We start from the raw sequence: 19875 nt of genomic DNA, 5'->3' as shown, positions 1-19875 counted from the left end.
TGTCTTGCTCAGGGACACATTGGTGTCACACAGTGGATTCGAACCCGGGTCTCCCACACCAAAGGCATGTGTCTTATCCACTGCGCCATCACCACCCTGATCCTGATTATGTTGTTCATAAAAATGAACAGCTCTTTATTCAAGTAATTTCATTCATTTAAGTGGCTTTAAATGTTATACTTTAAAGAGCCAAATTGCTCAAACAAATCCACCTCTGCAATCTTGAAATTCAGGATTAAGAAATCATTATAATGCAGCTAAAGAAAATAGCAGGGAACATAAATAATTACTTTATACCTTCTGAGTCTTTCATTTATTTGTCACATGATGTAATGACCGAATCGTTCATGAATGAGAATGACCAAACAATACTAAGTATTATATTGTTGAGCTCAGTTTTATTTAAAAAATTGCTGTGCTTAGATCCTGACTTGTCATCTTTGCCTGTTGCTGAGTTTCTGTGCTGAATTGGTGAAGCATAGTTTTGGCTATCAACATAAAATGTTGACATAATTTTTTTTTTTTTACTGCAAACACTCTTTACAAACAACAAAAACCATATGGAAGCAAATGAAAAGCATCAGTCTCATTCTCACACATATACACACAAAACCCTCCATCACCAAAAAAATAAAATCACACACTAAAACGTTTGCAAATGCACGTTTGCTTTATTGTTGTACCCGTTTGACTAGGGAATTTCATGTACAGAAGCTCTAAAAAAAAAAAAAAGCAGATTTCATGGTAAAGCGTGCTCAGAGCAGACCCTTATTCAAACATCTCATTAGGAACGGTGTTAACTTGAGAGACAACTAAGCCTGCAGGTTAGGGACATGGGTAGATAAAATGATAACATCCACAGGGGATTTCTCCAGCTTTCAGACTTCTGGCTTTCTAATTCTAACTGACATTTTAATGAACTGTAAAGAAGGAACAGCACACTTCTTTTTTTACATTTTAACCACTGCAAACAGGCAACACAATTCTGCAGTTTTTTTAATTGAAGCTACACAATCCAGCTAAAATGGACATTGATCTACACGCTCGCAATATTCAGTGATATTATCGATTTTACAGCACTGATACTATTGGATGAGAACTAAACTTGAACTTATTTGAGCTGAATAATGACACTATTGTCCTCTGTAGACCTGCTTTATAGCTGAAAAAATTTATTATTGAACTGAATTGTATCAATATTGAACTGAATCGGATTGCTTCAGTTTTTTTTTTTTTTTTTGCTGAATTTAATCTTTTTCATAAATGATGAACTTAACAAGTTTGGAAGTAAATCAACACTGAACAGACTGGAGCTGAATAATGACTATTGTTTTGTGAGCATAATTTGGATTATATTTGATGTTTGCTTCATAGATTTTCTTGATTATTTTTCCTGATTAATACTGTGAAACTGCTCCAAAACAATCTCTATTGTGTAAAGTGCTACATAAATAAAGACTTGAACTGACTGAACTTAAAAAAAAGTTTTGTAGCGATTCCATAAAACAACCATTGGTTCCCTAAAGTACCTTTCATGTAACATTAACATTTCATTGAAAATGTAAAGACAAAGAGCAAGCAAAAGCACACGCATCAATCTCAAATGGGTGCTCGACTAAAAAAACAAGTAGAAACATCTTTCAAATGGAAAGTCAGCAACACAAAAGCTCTAAAAGTATCAAAAACTTTTGCATAGTGTGTGATGTTTCGAGCGCACAGGCTCTTCATCAGACAAATGAACAACACTGATGTGCTATAATAATAATAATAATACTAATAATAACATATGTTATTGTTTTGGTTTATTTGTTGGTGTATTATTATTATTATTATATTGTGTTAGGTCATGTGACCTTTGATCACCTGAAGGTATAAAGAGCAATACCTGACACAGTCAGTTTTGTTAATTTTTCTGATGAAGAGCCTGCATGCTCGAAACGTCACACACTATGCAAAAGATTTTTAAATACATTTTTGATACTTTTGGAGCTTTGGTGTTGCCGACTTTACATTGAAAATTTAAAGAACATTTTTTTACTATAAAGAACCTTTTGTAGAATGGAAAGTTTCCATGGATGTTAAAGGTTCTTCATGGAACCACAGATGCCATTAAAGAACCTTTATTTTTAAGAGTGTATCCCTTCACAGTAGTTTCCAGAAGTTTAATTTTTCATAAGAGCTGCCAAAATGCTGTACTAAATGTTTTGCATCTATCACCCTAGCAAATCCTACACATTAATAAGTGGCACAAAAATAGTTCTAATGCGAATATTTTAAATTTCTTCTGAAAACAGTGAGGAATTACAGATGTAAGGTTCTTTTTGGCCCTCATCTTCTTCCAGCAGTTTCTCAAGGGCCAGAGTGCCCTCGGGGGCCTGGGGAGTCTCCACCTGCTGAGGCTCAGGTTCTGGTGAGATTACCGGAAAGGTCAGAGGCACTGGGAAGAGCTGGGGGGCCGTCAGGGCTGCTGGCATCGAGGGGGCCTGCACGACGGAGCCAGAGATGGTGGATAAAGGCTGAGCCCAAGGAATGTACGTCAAGGAGGAGTCTGGGACCTCCACCTGAGGCAGGGCTGAGCTAGAAGTGCTCATGGTCTAATAGGGAACCAGATAAGAGACGTGTTAACATCTGCAGACACTGAAAATATTAGCAGTGGCTTAGTGTCAGTCTGTGGCTCACCGCAAGGTTAGTGAAGAGAGGAGTGTGTGTAAACGTCAGCATAGGGGAAGGGCCCACTACAGTGTAACTGGGACAGATCGGCTGGACATACATATCCGTGTGGGGTGGGATGGCAGGGTCGTGGTGTTGGTCTGGAGTAGTCCAGTGACTCAGAGGCTGAAGGGCTGTTGTGCTGGTGGTCTGGGCAATCCATCCTGTGCACAGCCCACTGACATCCACTAATGAATCATTTAGGCCGCACTGGTTGGTTTCTACAAAGCTAGAAGACCCTTTTTAGAGCGGAAAAATATTTGCATTAATCATTGAAAAAAAACAAAAAAAAAAAAACAAATCATGTTACTTACCAGCAGGTGTGTATGATTGCAGAATGTTGTTGGGAACCATTACCTGGAAAAAAAAAGTACAAAGATAATACATATAATTTAGTTTTCTCTTCCTTTATTTTTATTAAACTATGGGTATACACTGCAAAAAAAAAGTATTATTACTTAGTACTTTTTTCTTGTTTTCTAGATTCTTTTTGAAACAACGTTTTGATTTTTTTTCAGAATTTATTATTATTATTATTATTATTACAGTCATTCTTGAGACATGGGACAAAACATGTCCAGCAATTGTAACTGCTGTCACGTAAAAAAAAAAAAAAAAAAATCAGTTGTAAATGTTATGGGGATTATATTATTATATTAATAGAATGTATTTAACACAATTATTCCCTTCAATTTAATTTTAGCATTATTATGTGAAATCTATGACACTTATTGTCTTCTCACTACATCTAAAACAGTGTGTCCACAGAGAAGGGTTCAATCATTCATATGGATAAAAATGTTTTTAATGATAAAAAAGAGCTTGTTTTATCAAAAGCAACACTTAATAATATCTCATCTCAAAGTAAGGTTGTTTTTCAGTGACACATGCATGTTTCATAAGGTTGTGTCCCTACTTTTTGTCAACACCGTCAGACATTCATTAAAATGTCATAAAATCAGGGAATATCAGGGGCAGCTGTCACTCTAAAGGACCCCCTTGCCACAATCCCCCTCTGCAGAGTACACCAGTGTCAGACAGACTCTGGTCAGTTTTATAGTTTTAGAATATTTTAAATCCTAATGTCAATATTTTCTGTTCACAGCCATGATATGTCAACACCATCTTCCAATTTCTGAGGAAATTATTTGATAGATAATTTTATTCTCCTGAAGCAGGTTCCATTAGCATAGATAAAAATGCTCCTACATGAGCTCCAATTTTTTTGTGAAAGAAATGCCAAATTTGCCAACACCATCAGATGTCACCACCGTCAGATTCTGTGTTCCAATAATATATCAAAATACTTAAATGTGACTCTTGAATAAAAGCTTTATAAACAATAACATACTCGCTGTTTGTTGTTAATACAGTAATTGATTGATTCAATGTATTTGATAGTTAAAACACTACAAATTCAGTTTTTCGTCACCACCGTCAGATGTGTCAACTCTGTTACCTCCGTCAGAGGAATATTTTGATTATATTTCATTATGATATTTTATATTTGTTGAAGAATTGTTGGTCACATGTGAAGGTGTTATCTCTCTGCTAACATGACAATTTGTTTTGAAATGTTAAAAACCTCTCGAATGCTGTTAAAGTTGAAATACACAGTCCAAGGTTAAAAGCACATTTTGTTAAAAAAGAGAAAAGGTTGGAGGTTGTATCAAAGCATAGCTCAGTACATATATGATAGCATACATACATGTAGTTTCATTTGTCTGAGTACAAGATTTCATTTTTTTCAATTTTGCACCCTGTTTTGTCCCACTTCTCAAGAACGACTGGTTAGCCTTTTTATTTTGACAGAACAGCTTTAGGAGAGACAGAAAGTGATGGAAGAGTGAGGGGGACAGGATCAGGAACGGGCCATGAGCTGGCGTCGAGCTCGCATCAGTGTTGCCACGTCCCCGGGTCTCCCGCGGAATTGGGCTTCTTTAACACTATTGCCGCGAGTTGTTTTTCATGTCCTCGGGTTGAAGAGACCTCAATAACGTGATGGTTAGCCTGGAATGCGAATTTTACCAGGCGTACCCCGCCAAACCCCCTCGAGCTCCTGCCCTTTTAATCTCCAGACCGAATTTGTGCCTTCGTAACACCCTTCATTTCTCCCCTGCCCCTCCGGAGGTCTGTGCACGCCACTGGTGAAACATATTCGACGCATGGAGTTCTGGAAGAATCTTAGGCGTAGGCTACTGGATGAAAGGTAAACTGTCCACTCAAGTATAAGCAGAATACGCACAATAGGCCAAACAACGTTATCTTTGACGACTCGCATAGCTTTGTTTTGAATTGCTCCTGTCACTTAACACGGGCCAGACATGCTTAGTTCGATGTGAAGCATGTGACGATTCATGTTTTTACATTTAGAGCTTGGAAAGTGTTGATTTTGTATCACAATGTGCTCAAATCAAATAAAACAAACATTTTCCTCTTTGCTTTACAGATAGTCTACAAATATTGAAAGTACCCTCCACCCTGTGGGTTCAATAACTGGATCTAACCTCATCTAACATAGTCTAAATCTATGTCCATATGATAAGTAGTCATAGCAAACAGGATCATGTGTAGTCAGTTATCTACATGACAGTTTATTTAACAATAACAATGACCTGCTAGCTATTTTTACACAACATCAAAAACAATTAAGGTGTAGCACAATGTGATTCCTTTATACTACTTGTTTCACTTCTGTTTCAGTTTTTTAACTATTTCTTACTATGTGTAATTAAGTTGTTGTTTTTAGCATGTGTTTGGTAGTGTTATTTCATAGGATTACTGATAAACTACTGTTGTGATTTGTATTTATCTATTTTAATATTAGTTAAATAAAGTCTGAATGTATTATGTCTGTATAGAGTGTCTGTATAAAATTTAGTTAAAAAAATAAATTTTATTAAGTTTTAGTTTTATTTAATTTGAGTTATTTTAATACTTCAACAAACTAAATGGAAATGAGATCTGATTTTAGATGTTTTAATACTACAATTGCTTGATTGCTTCTGTTGTCCTCGTTTGTAAGTCGCTTTGGATAAAAGCGTCTGCTAAATGACAAAATAATAATAATAATAAAATTATTTACTTGTCAGGGCAAGTTGTTCCACTTAAATTCCACTTAAACAGATGATAGGGACTTTTGTTTAAATCCTACACTTGGTAGTTTGGATCAAGGCATTTCTTGCTGTGGCCCCCAGCCCAATAATGGCAGATCTGTTTAGGAACACATCTCCAAACCAAGAGAGGTGTTGATTGAAATGGCAGAGAGCACAACCTAGCTAGCCCTAAAGTAACTGACACAGATAAGAGCAGTTCTCGTGTGTGGTTTCATTTATGATATCCACTTGGATTACTAATTCAAGTGTCGTCAGCTTCTGCAGAGTAGCTTAAAGAGCATCTGTAAACAATCAGGATGGCAATAGAAGGGCTGAAAAGTGGCTTCATAAGATCTCATGCTTATGCTAAAGGAATTTAACAGAGTTCAACCCATTTTATGTGACTTTAATGTGAGAAAGAGGCTGCTGAGTGTGTGTTTTTGTTTTCATGTGTTGTCAAGTATAATTAGAAGGTTGGTAGGTAAGCCTCTTGGCAGATCCACAAACGGATTTGCATAGGCCCTATGCCCAACCCCTCCGGCAGTGTGGGGGAATAGTTTAACTGTCACGAAAAAACACCTGGATTATATAAAACCAAAATCCCCTTGGAGTTTGGAGAGCCTGCCTATCTACACTTTCTGAGCAATGGCTAATAGCATTTGAGCTGACATAAATCAGTTTAAGAGTTTTCAAACCTCTGGGGGTCTGATATTTAGCAGGTTAGTGCCATGAACTGACCTCATCTTGTTTGTCATATGAACAGTTAAGTGACACTAACTAAACAAATAGAGAAGTTTAAAGCCCAAGTGTCTCTTTTCTTTCATAACTAATCTTTAAATGTTAATTTCTATATATACTGATACATTTTTAATATATTTAACAAGATAAATAACATTAATATTAATAAATGCACAAGTATGCTTACCAATAGTGTAAAATAACAGTAACCTAGATTAATAAATCCGTAAAGAAACATTGTTAGTTCATAATTCCCAATGCACTAAATAATGTTAATGAATTGTAATTTCGTTTTATTGAAATTTCTGTTAAAATTTTATATTTATGTTTTTTTTTTAATGGACTTTTAGAGTGAGCTCATCTCAACATGTCCATGCAATATTTTGCAATATTTCGCAATTCTATAATCAACTTGAGATAATTCAGTCCTCCTGGTTATTCAGCCAATTATTAGTAAATTTTAGTAAGACTTATATTTGCCATATTAATAATAGCAATTAAAGGGATAGTTTACCCAAAAATGACAATTCTGTTATAATTTACTCAACCTCATGTAATTCCAAACCTGTCTTCTGTGGAACGTGAAAGAAGATATTTTGAGAAATGCCTCAGTTCTCTTTTTTATTTTTTTTTGAAGTGAATGGCAACCAAAACTGTTGGATCATTCAACATTCTTCAGAATGTATTCTTTTGTGTTCCACATAAGAAGGAATCTCCTACAGGTTTGGAGCAACATTTTTTGGGGGTAGACTATTTCTTAAATGACACCAACCAAACAATTAGCCATCTTTAAGGCCTGAGGTCCTCTTTTCTTTCATATGTAATCTTTTTTAGTCTCATATTTGGATATCACCATTGTGCACTAGATGGAGAACAACCACAACAACAAAAAAAAAAAACAAGCTAGGACTTGAATTAATTACAAATGAGATAATGTTAAAGGACAGTTTTCACAATCAAAAGCATGTCTTGTGTGCTCTAGATCCTACTGCGGCGGGGGGTGTCGTTCTGGCAGCATTTCCTCTTTTTCTCCGCAGCAGCTCCTTCACTGGGTCTTTGACTCTCACTCCCTGGTATGGCTTGGATGCGGATGCTTCTGACAGTGCTGTACAAGAAGCACAGCAGATATGAGCATACCTCATGACAAGCATACAACAACAAAACAATCTTTTGAGACATACAGATTTCTTGTTTGTGTCAAGTTAAACAAGGTGTGGCTGGAAGTGTTGACAGTTTCAGTCACTCAATAGATACCTCTTTTATTAGAACCTTTCGACTTTTTTGTATTGTGTAATCTGAAGTACAAAGCTGCTGTAAGAGAACAATCACTCAATCCCTTGCTTTCTTGAATAAATTCAGCATTAGTGAATAATGTGGAACTGGTAAGCCTGAGTAACACTGAAATCAGCTTATCTGCAGATATAATTCTACAACTCCCACTTCTTAATCTATTCAAATAAAGCAGCTGGTCAGATAAATGACCGTTGTTCATGAAATATCCACTGTCTTGTGTCTCATACCACATGATCCGTATCAGATTTTTATAAAAACAACACTGAAACTAGACTGAAACCCCATGTAATTTCCAAGGAAGAAGACAGGAGGACATGCTGTATAATTAATTGCCAGAATAAAACCATAAGCCTCTCCCTGTTGATACATTTATGGTAAATAACTAACAGATGTGGTTGTAATTAATGTAAAACAATGTTGTGTTTCAGGCATTCTGGGAAGCGATATATTTTACAGTTCATAACAGCAAATATCAGGGGTGGCCAAGGTCAGTCCTGGAGAGATACAATCCTGCAGACTTCAGCTCCAATCCTAATCAAACATATCTGAAAAAGCGAATAGCCATTTAAAAGTTTGCGGTCGTTATAATAATTTTAAAACATTTTGGTCTCATGCTCACTATGGCTGGATTTATTTAATCGAAAAATACAGTAAAGTTGGTAATATTGGGAAATGTTATTACAATTTAAATTAGCATCATTACTTCAGTCTTCAGTGTCATGATCCTTCAGAAATCATTCTAATGTGTTGATTTGCTGCTCAAGAAACAATTCTTATTATCAATGTTGAAAACGGTTGTGCTGCTTAATATTTTTGTGGAAACTTTGATACTTTTTTATAAAAAAAAAAAGAATATTTGAAATAGAATACAATATAAATGTCTTTCAGGTTACTTTTGATGTTATGTGTCCTTGCTGAATAAAATAATTTTATGAAAAAACAAAAAAAAAATTATTGACCCCAAACTTTTGAAAGGGAGTGTACATATTACATCAAAAATAAAAATAAACAGCAGTATGCAAATAAAATATTATCAATTGTGATGCATTACACAAGGACATGCGGAAAAGTAAATTTTTTTATCACAAATCAAAATGTTATCAAATTATATTTTACTTTACTTATTTTTCCAAATACTTCAAGTTACTTTATCCAATTAAGTTGAACTAACAATAAGCAATATTGTTTCTTTTTTTTTTTTTTTACTTTGTATAATGTTTATATATATATATGTGACAACGAAGAACAGTATCATAGATCAATCAGTAAAGAAGTATTGTTAGGTCATGATTTCTAATAAAAGTTAATGCACTGAAATTTATTGTAAAGTGTTACCATTTTTTCACATCTGACAGAATTTTACTGCACAATGTTCACATTCTTCTCCATTAAAATTACATTTAAGCAGTGTTGCTAAGCTCAGCATGCACTTCAAGAGGAAATAAAGTGATTGATTCTAACACTACATCTCAAAGATATATTTGCTATGTACAGGAACAAGCAGGTTCTTCATGCGCATGATAAGTGGAGCTGTGTGCATCTGCATGGACACAGCTGCTTGCCAACAGTGAATTCTGAAGAAAGCACCCTGCAGTGCACACTGTGTACTCAAGGAGGTGTGATTGTTTGGTAATGTATGATTGCCTAACTGTCCTCATATATCATAATAGTAAAATAGTAGAAAGTTGATTAAAAAAATCCTCATTGAAACTCCAGCGGTTTTATTTCTGCAACCGTAGTACATTTGGTCAGTTTATAACGGAGTCACGATTTGTGACTCATTAATTCAATCATTTTGTGAGTCACACACGCTTGAACGCGTTCCTTTAATGTGAAAATCTGATATCGCTTTAGGTGTGTGCTAAACGTTGTTTGCGTAAAAGTCTCTCACACTCTCCACACCCCATTCTCTCACAACTGTTACTTCTTAAGGCTAAAGCCTCAATGTTTAATCACCAAATAATGAATCAGTACCTGTTCTGTGCCATTCATCATAGATTCATGACACACATTGGTCTCTGTTAGAACAGGCCACCAACTAACCACCTGCAACTCTCCATAAACCACCGGCTCTTTTTGATGTCTACTATATTTTCATTCTGCAAACAATATAAAATTCCTTTCAGTAAGGCGCTGTGCTCTCATAGAATGGACATTGTTTGGGATTTGTAATTTATGCATTCATTGTTCAACATTCACAGATGAACAGTCAGTGTAAATATATAACTGTGAGGGCAAAGAGGTGTCTACAGTTGTGCAATACAAGCAGAGCATGATTTTAAAAAGTTGAAAAAGAGGAAGCTATGCAGCTGTGAAGTCTTTTCTTTGAGGAGGAGGGCAATTGAAGGGTTTTGCATATCAAGATTTGGCCACTCAACAGGATGCCTGGTTTCTGAAATGGTTCACATTTTTCAGAAGAGGTCTATCAGTAGTAATAACCATCAGTCTATAGCAGGACTTACTGGCAATAAATGTGATGACCAGAAATATCACCTCTGACTTCTATCCACTTTCACTTCTTAAATGAACCGCCACGACATAATTCTTACTTGAGCTGCCTTTTTTATTCTTTTGCATTTATGGTACTAGATAAGATTTCAGAAACCCTATGTGGACGTGAAATTAAATGCCCATGTCACAAGATATTATTTTTTTTGTTTCAGTTAATTGTATTTCAAGTGTTTCAGACATGCACTTTTCTGAAATGTGACCGATGCACTTTCAAGTCACATATTTTTCTTTGGGGGTCCATTTGAAAAATACAATAATAAAAAAATGAAAGAAGTATCTTTACATCAGTCAGAGAACTTTACCATAATTAATATAATTTAATCACGTTATGTCCCCCTAGCAAGTATTGGGAATTTTTTGGGACGAAAGAAAAAAAAGAATTGGTAAAAAGATTGGTGCTTCGTGATATATTTAATTTATTTTTACAGCTATTAAGATGACCCCAAAAGGAACATTTAGAGTCAAATAATTTAGAGGCAGAAAAAAATAAAAAAATCTGTCAAATAGCCAAAGACCAGGCCTGCGTGTTAATGTATCTATCACCCGTCTTGATAGCAACCGCTACCTTCCTTACTGCATTGGAATGAGAAACAAATAAAAAAAATTAAAAAATAGGCACCGGTACAACAACCAAGCTGGCATTATTAACTACTAAAGGAGAAAATGAACATTGTCAAATCATAAAACATGCAAATCTTTGCTGGTGATGAAAAAGCAAACACTAAGCTATTAATTAATCACGCCACTTATCAGAACAGATAACATGGCACAACAGCAACAATCAATTAACAGTCTGTATAACGTAATAGGAGCTGAGTAGGTTTTGCATATTTTTGCTCCGTCCTAAATTGAAGTTAAAAAATCGATATATTTTGTTGATGCATTAAGCTTTTGCGGTGCATTTTGTAAGTAAATATGTACCTTACATTTGCATACTGCAAAATAATGCATGTGAAATGTCTAAATACAAATCTAAATACTTTATTGATATTCAGAAATTGTACTTACATTTTCCCATGTGCACAGTCTTATACTCTAAACTCTTATAGTATCTGGTCAAAAACTTTTTCTATTTACTTCCTGAGATCATCTCATAATTGTACAGTGGCTGCTTGAGTGGGCAGCCTTATAAAAGCAACAACATTGCAGTTTCAAGTGATGTCACAACAAAGGGAAGCTGCAATCCGCATTAATTCAGTACCACCAGTTTACCATAATGTAAAAGTTTCAGCTTAACACGTCTTATGAAAGTTACAAAGTATATATCCTTGGCTGCTCATTCAAATGAAACGAGCAGAGAGTAAATTGGAGAATGTTCTCATTTTTCTCAGTGGCACATCTGTACAATCAGTTTCTTCTGTTGAGCAGATACAAACTTACTGATAAACAATCATTTTACAACTAAAACACCAATAAAGTGTTTTGTTTCTTGGAGATCACCAAACTGAAATCTGATTTTATTTTATTTTATTTTATTTTATTTTTTATTTTATTTTATTTTTTTTTATTTTTTTTCACTCTTTTTGTTAAAAATAATGGAAAAAGCAAATCACCAATACTTTTACAACTAAAACACATCAATAAAGTGTTTTCAACAAACTGAAACTTTTTTTTTTTATATGACCATTGAACTTTTTTAATAGTTGGTTTCTGTAGGCACCAATTATTTTGAAGATTACATGATATGCTCTATTGTTAAATGTGTGGTTAAAGATGCCTTATGTGATTATCTCAAATATGAAGTAGATTTACTTTTTTGCAATAAATAAATGTAGTTTCTTTCAGGGTGCAGTTGTTAAAATCGGAGTTCAAAATTAGGCTGCTGAGAATTGATGTAACCCATGTGAAACTGTCACACTAGTCAATTTATTAGTGTTTAAAGGAAACACCTGCACACACTTTGAGCTTCATTGACCACTCAAGCCATGAAGCTCATCATGTTCCTTTTCTCAGCTTAGTTCTTTCTATTATTACACAAACAATCACACATCTCAGCAACAAAAACAAGGAACAGCTTTTTATACCAAAAACAAAATGCATCTGCTTGTAATTTACTATAATGTAATCACTTCAACACCACACAGTTCAAAAATACAGCTGACTCATAAGGGATTTCTTGAGGTGGCTTCAAAGTTCTCGGCTCATCAATATTTGAAACGGCTTCTGCATAAGGCGTATTAATGAGGGAAAAGATAAAAAGCTAAGAATACTTACTTAAGCTTTGTGTGCGAAGATGGATAGTTCTTCCTTCCAATTGAGAAACAAAGCATAAATGAGATACCACAGTGCCAACGATTAATGCATGAAAGCATTCACTAATGCAAACTACAGTGTGGGCTCAATGCAAAGAAGCAATTTTCATTAGGCCTCAGTGAACAAGGGTTATTAAAAAAGCATTATTTCTTTCTGCGAATGTTCGAGTACATGAAATGTGACCTGGGCCACAAAACCAGTCTTAAGTCGCTGGGGTATATTTGTAGCAATAGCCAAAATTACTTTGTATGGGTCAAAATTATTGATTTTTCTTTTATGCCAAAAATCATTAGGATATTTTGTAAATGTCCTACTGTAAATATTTCAAAACTTAATTTTTGATTGCATTGCTAAGAACTTCATTTTGACAATTTTAAAGGCGATTTTCTCAATATTTAGATTTTTTTTGCACCCTCAGATTCCAGATTTTCTAATAGTTGCATCTCGGCCAATAATGTATTAGATAATGTATACATCTCAATTTTGAAAAATTTACCCTTATGACTGGTTTTGTGGTCCAGTGTCACAAATGTTTTCTGAAGTACTGTGGGGAAAAAACGTTTTTACCAATACATACTAGAGCCGTTGACCTTTAAAAGTGTTGTCTAACCCCTCTTTCTAGACAATATTCAATGTAAAAATCACGTATTGCCACGCTTAGTTTATTTTGAAAGTTGTGACTAAAAGGAAAGAGGAAGTGATCGAACAAGTAAGGCTTTGCTTCAGGCAACATGAACATCCTAATTTACAAGTTCAGTTACTTTAGGTTTTAGGTTTAGGTGTCGAGCGTAAAGGTGAAGGATGAAACCAGTCTTATCCTGTGTCATCTTTCACCTGGAGCATTTCTGGAGAGCAGTAGCATGAAGAGGACAGAGGGGAGGCAGATCACTGTCATACACTCATCTGCAGAGACACCACGCTGCTCTGTGTGTTTTATTAGGAGGGAAAATACCACAAAACAGCCTCTGGGGTCGCGAGTTATGTCTCTCCATCTGAAGATGGAGTGGGTTTCTATTAATGATCTATAGGCTGAAAGTGCAGTTTTGAAAAATAATGAGACAAGGCAAGATTTTGGAAAGAAGTAATACATCTTTATAGTGATGTTGAAAAATTTTGAAGTTCAAAAAATGTTACTATCAACAAAGCTTTTGGAATGATTCAGAGCAACAACATTTCTAAAATATATATACATTCTATATAAAATAGACAGTATAGAAAATAAATATAAGTGGGATATTGGCAGTAGATACAGTAAATAAAATTGTTTCTTTATATAATAACAATTACATAACAATTATATTAAAAATGTCTGTATGTGTATGATATGAGATATATATATATATGAATGAAGAGTTCAGATGCAAAAGCCTCTAAGTCCCGCCTGAAACAGGCTCCTATATTTATGTTCAGTTATTTCACTTTTATTGCATATAAGGGCCTATACATTGCCATTAGAGTAAAATTACTAAACCTAAACATAGGAGCCTGATAAAAATGCTAATTTTAGATGAAATTTCAGATGGCACTTAGAGGTTTTTGCATCTGAACCCTTCATATATATATACTTGGTGACTTTTATGGCATTTGGAATGTGAACACAAAACAATTGAGGCTTGATTCGAGCAGGCTAAGTGGTCGTAAAAAAAAATGTCACACTTAAGCTCTTCGGTCAAAAATGACTGAACATAGGAAATTAATGGGAAATTGACAAAAGCACAAACATTTTGCTAATTTGTGTGTGTAAAATCTACAAAAAACGTACACAGCAATGACGGGGTGAAACTCTACAACATCAAGAGTGCAAAACCAACACATCCACTCACACACACACACACATATGAACTGGTGTGACTGTACCTGATTGGTTCTCTCCTGCATCGGTAGCCAATGAGCTCGCTACTCAGCATTCAAATCTATGACTAGTGCTTGCTGTATTAGTTTGCAGCATGCTTCAGAAACCATCCACCTTCCCCAGCTCCACCTGTATAGATCTGCTACTAGGTGATTTATGTATGCTATACGGGGGTTATTTCATGTATGTTTTATTTGCAGCAGCAGTATTTCTTACATGCTCACAGCAGAAACATGAATTCACGCATTCATGACCTCGAGGTTAGATTATTGTAACGCTTTTATTGGGTGGTTGCTCTGCACATTTAATAAACAAACTCCAGCTGGTTGAAAATGCAGCAGCTAGAGTTCTTACTTGAACCAGGAAGTATGGCCACATTAGTCCGGTTCTGTCAACACTGCACTGGCTCCCTATTAAACATCGTATACATTTTAAGATCTTGCTAATTACCTATAAAGCCCTGAATTGTTTGGCACCTCAGTATTTGAGTAAGCTCTTATCACATTATAGTCCTTCACGTCCGCTGCAATCTCAAAAATCTGGCAAAGATCTTAAATCAATTTGATAATACCTAGAATATCAAAACCAACTGCGGGCGGGAGATCGTTTTCCTATTTAGCGCCCAAACTCTCCTAACACTGTTCGGGAAGCAGACACATTCTGTCAGTTTAAATCTAGATTAAAGACCCATCTCTTTAACCTGGCTTACACATAATACACTATCGCATTTCTATAATTCAAATCCGTTAAAGGATGCATTAATTAGGTCAACCGGAACCAGGAACACTTCCCAAAACACCTGATGTACTTGTTACATTGTTTGAAGAATGGCATCTATGCTAATATTAGTCTATTTCTTTCTTATTCCGAGGTCACCGTAGCCACCCAGATCCAGACTGTATCCAGATCAGATGGTGGATCAGCACCTAGAGATGACCAGCCAGGACACCTAGATGAGCCCCAGAGACTGATCCCCAGTGAAGACCCTGTCTCCAAGACGGCCATCGGGACAAGACCATGGGAACCAGATGAGTCCTTTGCACAATCTGATTCTGCTTCAGACTCCATTTCAGACTTCAAACTATTTCCCCATCTAAATACTGTAAAGCTGATATAAAGCCACCCAGCTTTATATCAAGCCGATGTAAAGCTGCTTTGACACAATTTGCATTGTTAAAAGCGCTATACAAATAATATTGACTTGACTTGATTTGACAGCAGCATGTTGTGGATGTATAGACAATAGCAAATCTCAGTACTTGCTCTGCAGCAGCAGCGTAGCAGATCTATTCCGCCAAGACCAAGTACATTAACATTGTCTTATAAAAAACCATGCCAATCCCTCTGAGAGTTGTCATGACAGAAATAGTTTTGCGTGATTGTCATATTTTTTCACATATACAGGTACATCTCAAAAAATTAGAATATCGTGAAAAAGTAAATTTTTTCTTGTAACTTATTTCAAAAGTTGAAACTTTCATATATTTTAGATTCATTACATGTAAAGTAAAACATTTCAAAAGTTTTTTTTGTTTTAATTTTGATGATTAGAGCTTACAGCTCATGAAAGTCAAAAATCAGTATCTCAAAATATTAGAATATTTACATTTCAGTTTCAATTAATGACCATCCCTACAGTATAAATTCCGGGTATCTCTTGTTCTTTGAAACCACAATAATGGGGAAGACTGCTGACTTGGCAATGATCCAGAAGATGAACATTTACGCCCTCCACAAAGAGGATAAGTCACAGAGGGTCATTACTGAAAGGTGTGGCTGTTTACAGAGTGCTGTGTCAAAGCATATTAAATGCAAAGTTGACTGGAAGGAAGAATTTGGGTAGGAAAAGGTGCACAAGCAACAGGGATGACCGCAAGCTTGAGAATACTGTCAAGCAAAGCTGATTCAAACACTTGGGAGAGCTTCACAATGAGTGAACTGAAGCTGGAGTCAACGCATCAAGAGTAACCACGCTCAGACGTCTTCAGGAAAAGGGCTACCAAGCCACTTCTGAACCAGAGACAACGTCAGAAGCGTCTTACCTGGGCTGTGGAGAAAAAGACCTGGACTGTTGCTCAGTGGTCCAAAGTCCTCTTTTCAGATGAAAGTAAATTTTGCATTTCATTTGGAAATCAAGGTTCCAGAGTCTGGAGGAAGAGTGGAGAGGCACCGAATCAATGTTGCTTGAAGTTCAGTGTGAAGTTTCCACAGTCATTGATGATTTGAGCTGTTATGTCATCTGCTGGTGTTGGTCCACTGTGTTTTCTGAAGTCCACAGTCAACGCAGCCATCAACCAGGAAATTTTAGAGCACTTCATGCTTCCTTCTGCTGGCAAGCTTTATGGAGATGCTGATTTCCTTTTCCAGCAGGACTCGGCACCTTCCCACACTGACAAAGGTACCAAAAGCTGGTTCATTGACCATGGTGTTACTGTGCTTGATTGGCCAGCAAACTCGCCTGACCTGAACCCCATAGAGAATCTATGGGGTATTGTCAAGAGGAAGATAAGCGACACCAGGCCCAACAATGCAGATGACCTGAAGGCTGCAATCAAAGCAACCTGGGCTGCCATTACACCTTAGCAGTGCCACAGACTGATTGCCTCCATGCCATGCGGCATTGATGCAGTAATTCATGCAAAAGGAGGCCCAACCAAGTATTGAGTGCATAGAAATGAACATACTTTTCAGAAGCCTGGCATTTCTGTTTAAAATATCCTTTTTTTATTGATCTTATGTAATATTCAAATTTTCTGAGACACTGAATTTTGGGTTTTCATTATCTGTAAGCCATAATCATCAAAATTTCAAGAAATAAAGGCTTGAAATATTTCACTTTATGTGTAATGAATCTATATAATGGGTTTCACTTTCTGAATATTGACCTTTTTCACGATATTCACATTTTTTGAGATGTACTTGTATATATTAGTGGTGTAACGGCACACAAACGTGACGGTTCGGGTAACACATTCTCACTTCCAACTCGTCATATATTGACGCTTGGACCCTTTGGCGTCACTTTTTTAAACACAGGGTACCCCTTTAGCGTAATTTTTCGACGTGTAGTTTCCTCCATTGTTTTAAAAAAGAAACCCTTAGCATCAGTATGCTGACACTAAAGGCATTGGGAATTTTATCGTCAAGATTAAATTATAAATTGGGTAATAATATTGTCATTATTGCATATATGTTGAGGTGTGATTTTTCAATGTAAACAGTCACAACAGTTTTATTTATATTACACTATTTACACATTTGTGAGCACGCAACCCAACCCCTGCCCCTAAACCTACTATTTGTCAATAAAACACAAGATATAACAGGCAGATACAACTACAGTCATAATTTATTCAAAAAGTATTAATATTCCAAGTCTTCCGAGGCAAAACGATTGATTTGTGAGAGGAACAGATGTGATCGCCGTCTCCGTCCACCATAAGGCTCATCTTGTGTGCTGCAGAATGTGAGCAAACTCAAAAATTGCCTCCAGAAGAAGGCTTACATCAGCCTTGGTTTTGATGCTATCGGCTCTTGTGTGTCTTGTGATTATTGTGTCATGTTACAGGAGTATCTTTTTGAATGAGATGTGAGTGAGCACGTTAACGGAGCAGATTAATTTTCAGTGAATAAAACCGTTTTACTCTCTTCTTCACATAAAGATGTCGTATGGCTTCAGAAGACTTGGAATGCAACACGACTTGTTTGTAATGCTTTTATACTTCTTTTTATGGTCAGTTTTTGCAATAAATACCTGTGACCGTACTTATATTGCCTGTTAAGTGTTTTATATTGTTACGAAGTGGGTAGGTTTAGGGTAGGGGTGGGGTTAGGTGCTCCAATGAAAGTATAAATTTATATACAAATATTTCTATTTTTTATAAATGCATGCAAACCATTAAATTAAGACAAACACCTGAAAAAAATGGGGGGTACCTTGATCGTCAAAAAGTGACAAAAAGGGGTCCTGACCTAGAGTCAATATGTGACAAGTTGGGAGTGAGAATGTGTTTCTTCGGTACATACATCGGTCTTGACGTCACGGTTCGGTATGATTTCAGTACAGCGGGGGGAAACTAAACATATCCTAATTTTTTTATTTTTATTTTATTAAACAATGGTTAACTGAACAAATAATAAATTCAATTATAATTAAAAATTTCTTAAAGATAAAAGATAAAGATCTACATTAGCTTATGCTCTTAACTAGGGAGCCCTTTTACATTACTATAAGGTAACAACAAGAGAGCCCAAACACAATTAAAATTTAAACATAATCATCAACACTCAAGCTAAAAAAATGAATGCAAACATGAAAATTGCACATAATGCAGTTTTTAAATTAACTTCTAACTTATAAAATGTATATTTGTTGTTGAAATATTTACACAGGGGCTGTCATAGCTTGTTTCATAACAGATTTATTTAGATATACATTAAATAAGACATCACTAACAGGTAAAATAAAATATGAGTATATAGTCTAATATGTATATAGTCTAATGAGTATATTCTCTATACTTAATTTCTTCAGCTAACAAGATGTAAACTTGCCTCAGGTAAAGTAAATGCTACGTGACAATTTGTTTACAAGCTGTTTTGTTGATGTCTTTCAGCAGTTGAAACACTGATTGAGTGATTAAATGAGTCATGAGATGTTCATTCATTATTTCACATTAAAACTAGTAGTAAATAGTAAATAGCTGCTCGCATCTCAGCATGTCTAACAGACATTTCTTGCTGAATGAAGGACCATCACCTTCAACTCAACCTAGCAAAGACAGAACTGCTTGTAGTTTCAGCAAACTCATCACTTCATCACAATCTCACCTTCCAGTTAGGCTCATCAACCATAACTCCTTCAAACACAGCCAGAAACTTTGGAGTTGTGATTGATGATAAGCTGAATTTCTCAGACCACATTGTTAAAACTGCCTGGTCCTGCAGATTTGCATTATACAATATTAAGACCATTAGGCCCTTTCTCTCAGAACATGCAACACAACTCCTTGCTCAGGCTCTTGTTCTGTCCAGACTTGACTATTGCAATGCTCTCTTGGCAGATCTTCCAGCCAATTCTATTAAACCTCTACAATTAATAAAAAATGCCGCTGCAAGATTAATCTTTAATGAGCTGAAAAGAATGCACGTCACACCTCTATTCATCAATTTGCACTGGCTACCAATAGCTGCTCGCATTAAATTAAAAGCATTAATGTTTGCCTAAAGAACCACCACTGGCTCTACACCCCTTTACCTAAATTCATTACTTCAGACTTATGTGCCCTCTAGAAGCTAGAATTCTCCAAGTGAACGACGCATTATTGTGCCATCCCAAAGAGGCTCAAAATAACTTTCACTGACTTTTTCATTAACTGTTCCCATCTGGTGGAATGACCTGCCCAATTCAATCCGAGCAGCTGA

The 19875-nt window shown here is 35.8% G+C and overlaps 1 protein-coding gene across 1 annotated transcript; it reads right to left on the bottom strand.

Moving 5' to 3' along the window:
- Positions 1–388: 388 nt before the first annotated feature.
- On the bottom strand, positions 389–11580 carry LOC306854502 (POU domain class 2-associating factor 1-like). Its single transcript, XM_079392594.1, has 5 exons — positions 11355–11580; positions 7532–7647; positions 3024–3066; positions 2680–2948; positions 389–2594 (listed from the first exon to the last, which is right to left on the bottom strand). The coding sequence occupies exons 1-5, from the start codon at positions 11362–11364 to the stop codon at positions 2274–2276; spliced, it is 759 nt and encodes a 252-aa protein (XP_079248720.1). The 5' UTR covers positions 11365–11580; the 3' UTR covers positions 389–2273.
- Between the last annotated feature and the right edge of the window lie 8295 nt (positions 11581–19875).

Source organism: Barbus barbus, assembly GCF_936440315.1.
Source record: "Barbus barbus genome assembly, chromosome: 34".
Classification (NCBI taxonomy): Eukaryota; Metazoa; Chordata; class Actinopteri; order Cypriniformes; family Cyprinidae; genus Barbus; species Barbus barbus.
Note: the sequence above shows the minus strand (reverse complement) of the source record. Positions and strands in the feature narration are given on the sequence as shown.

What these genes read in the sequence shown, in the direction of transcription:
- LOC306854502 (XM_079392594.1), bottom strand. An exon ending in GCAATCATACACACCTGCTG is followed by an intron (nt 2,949 to 3,023) that starts GTAAGTAACATG and finishes CGCTCTAAAAAG; the next exon opens with GGTCTTCTAGCTTTGTAGAA. An exon ending in CTCTCTTCACTAACCTTGCG is followed by an intron (nt 2,595 to 2,679) that starts GTGAGCCACAGA and finishes GTTCCCTATTAG; the next exon opens with ACCATGAGCACTTCTAGCTC.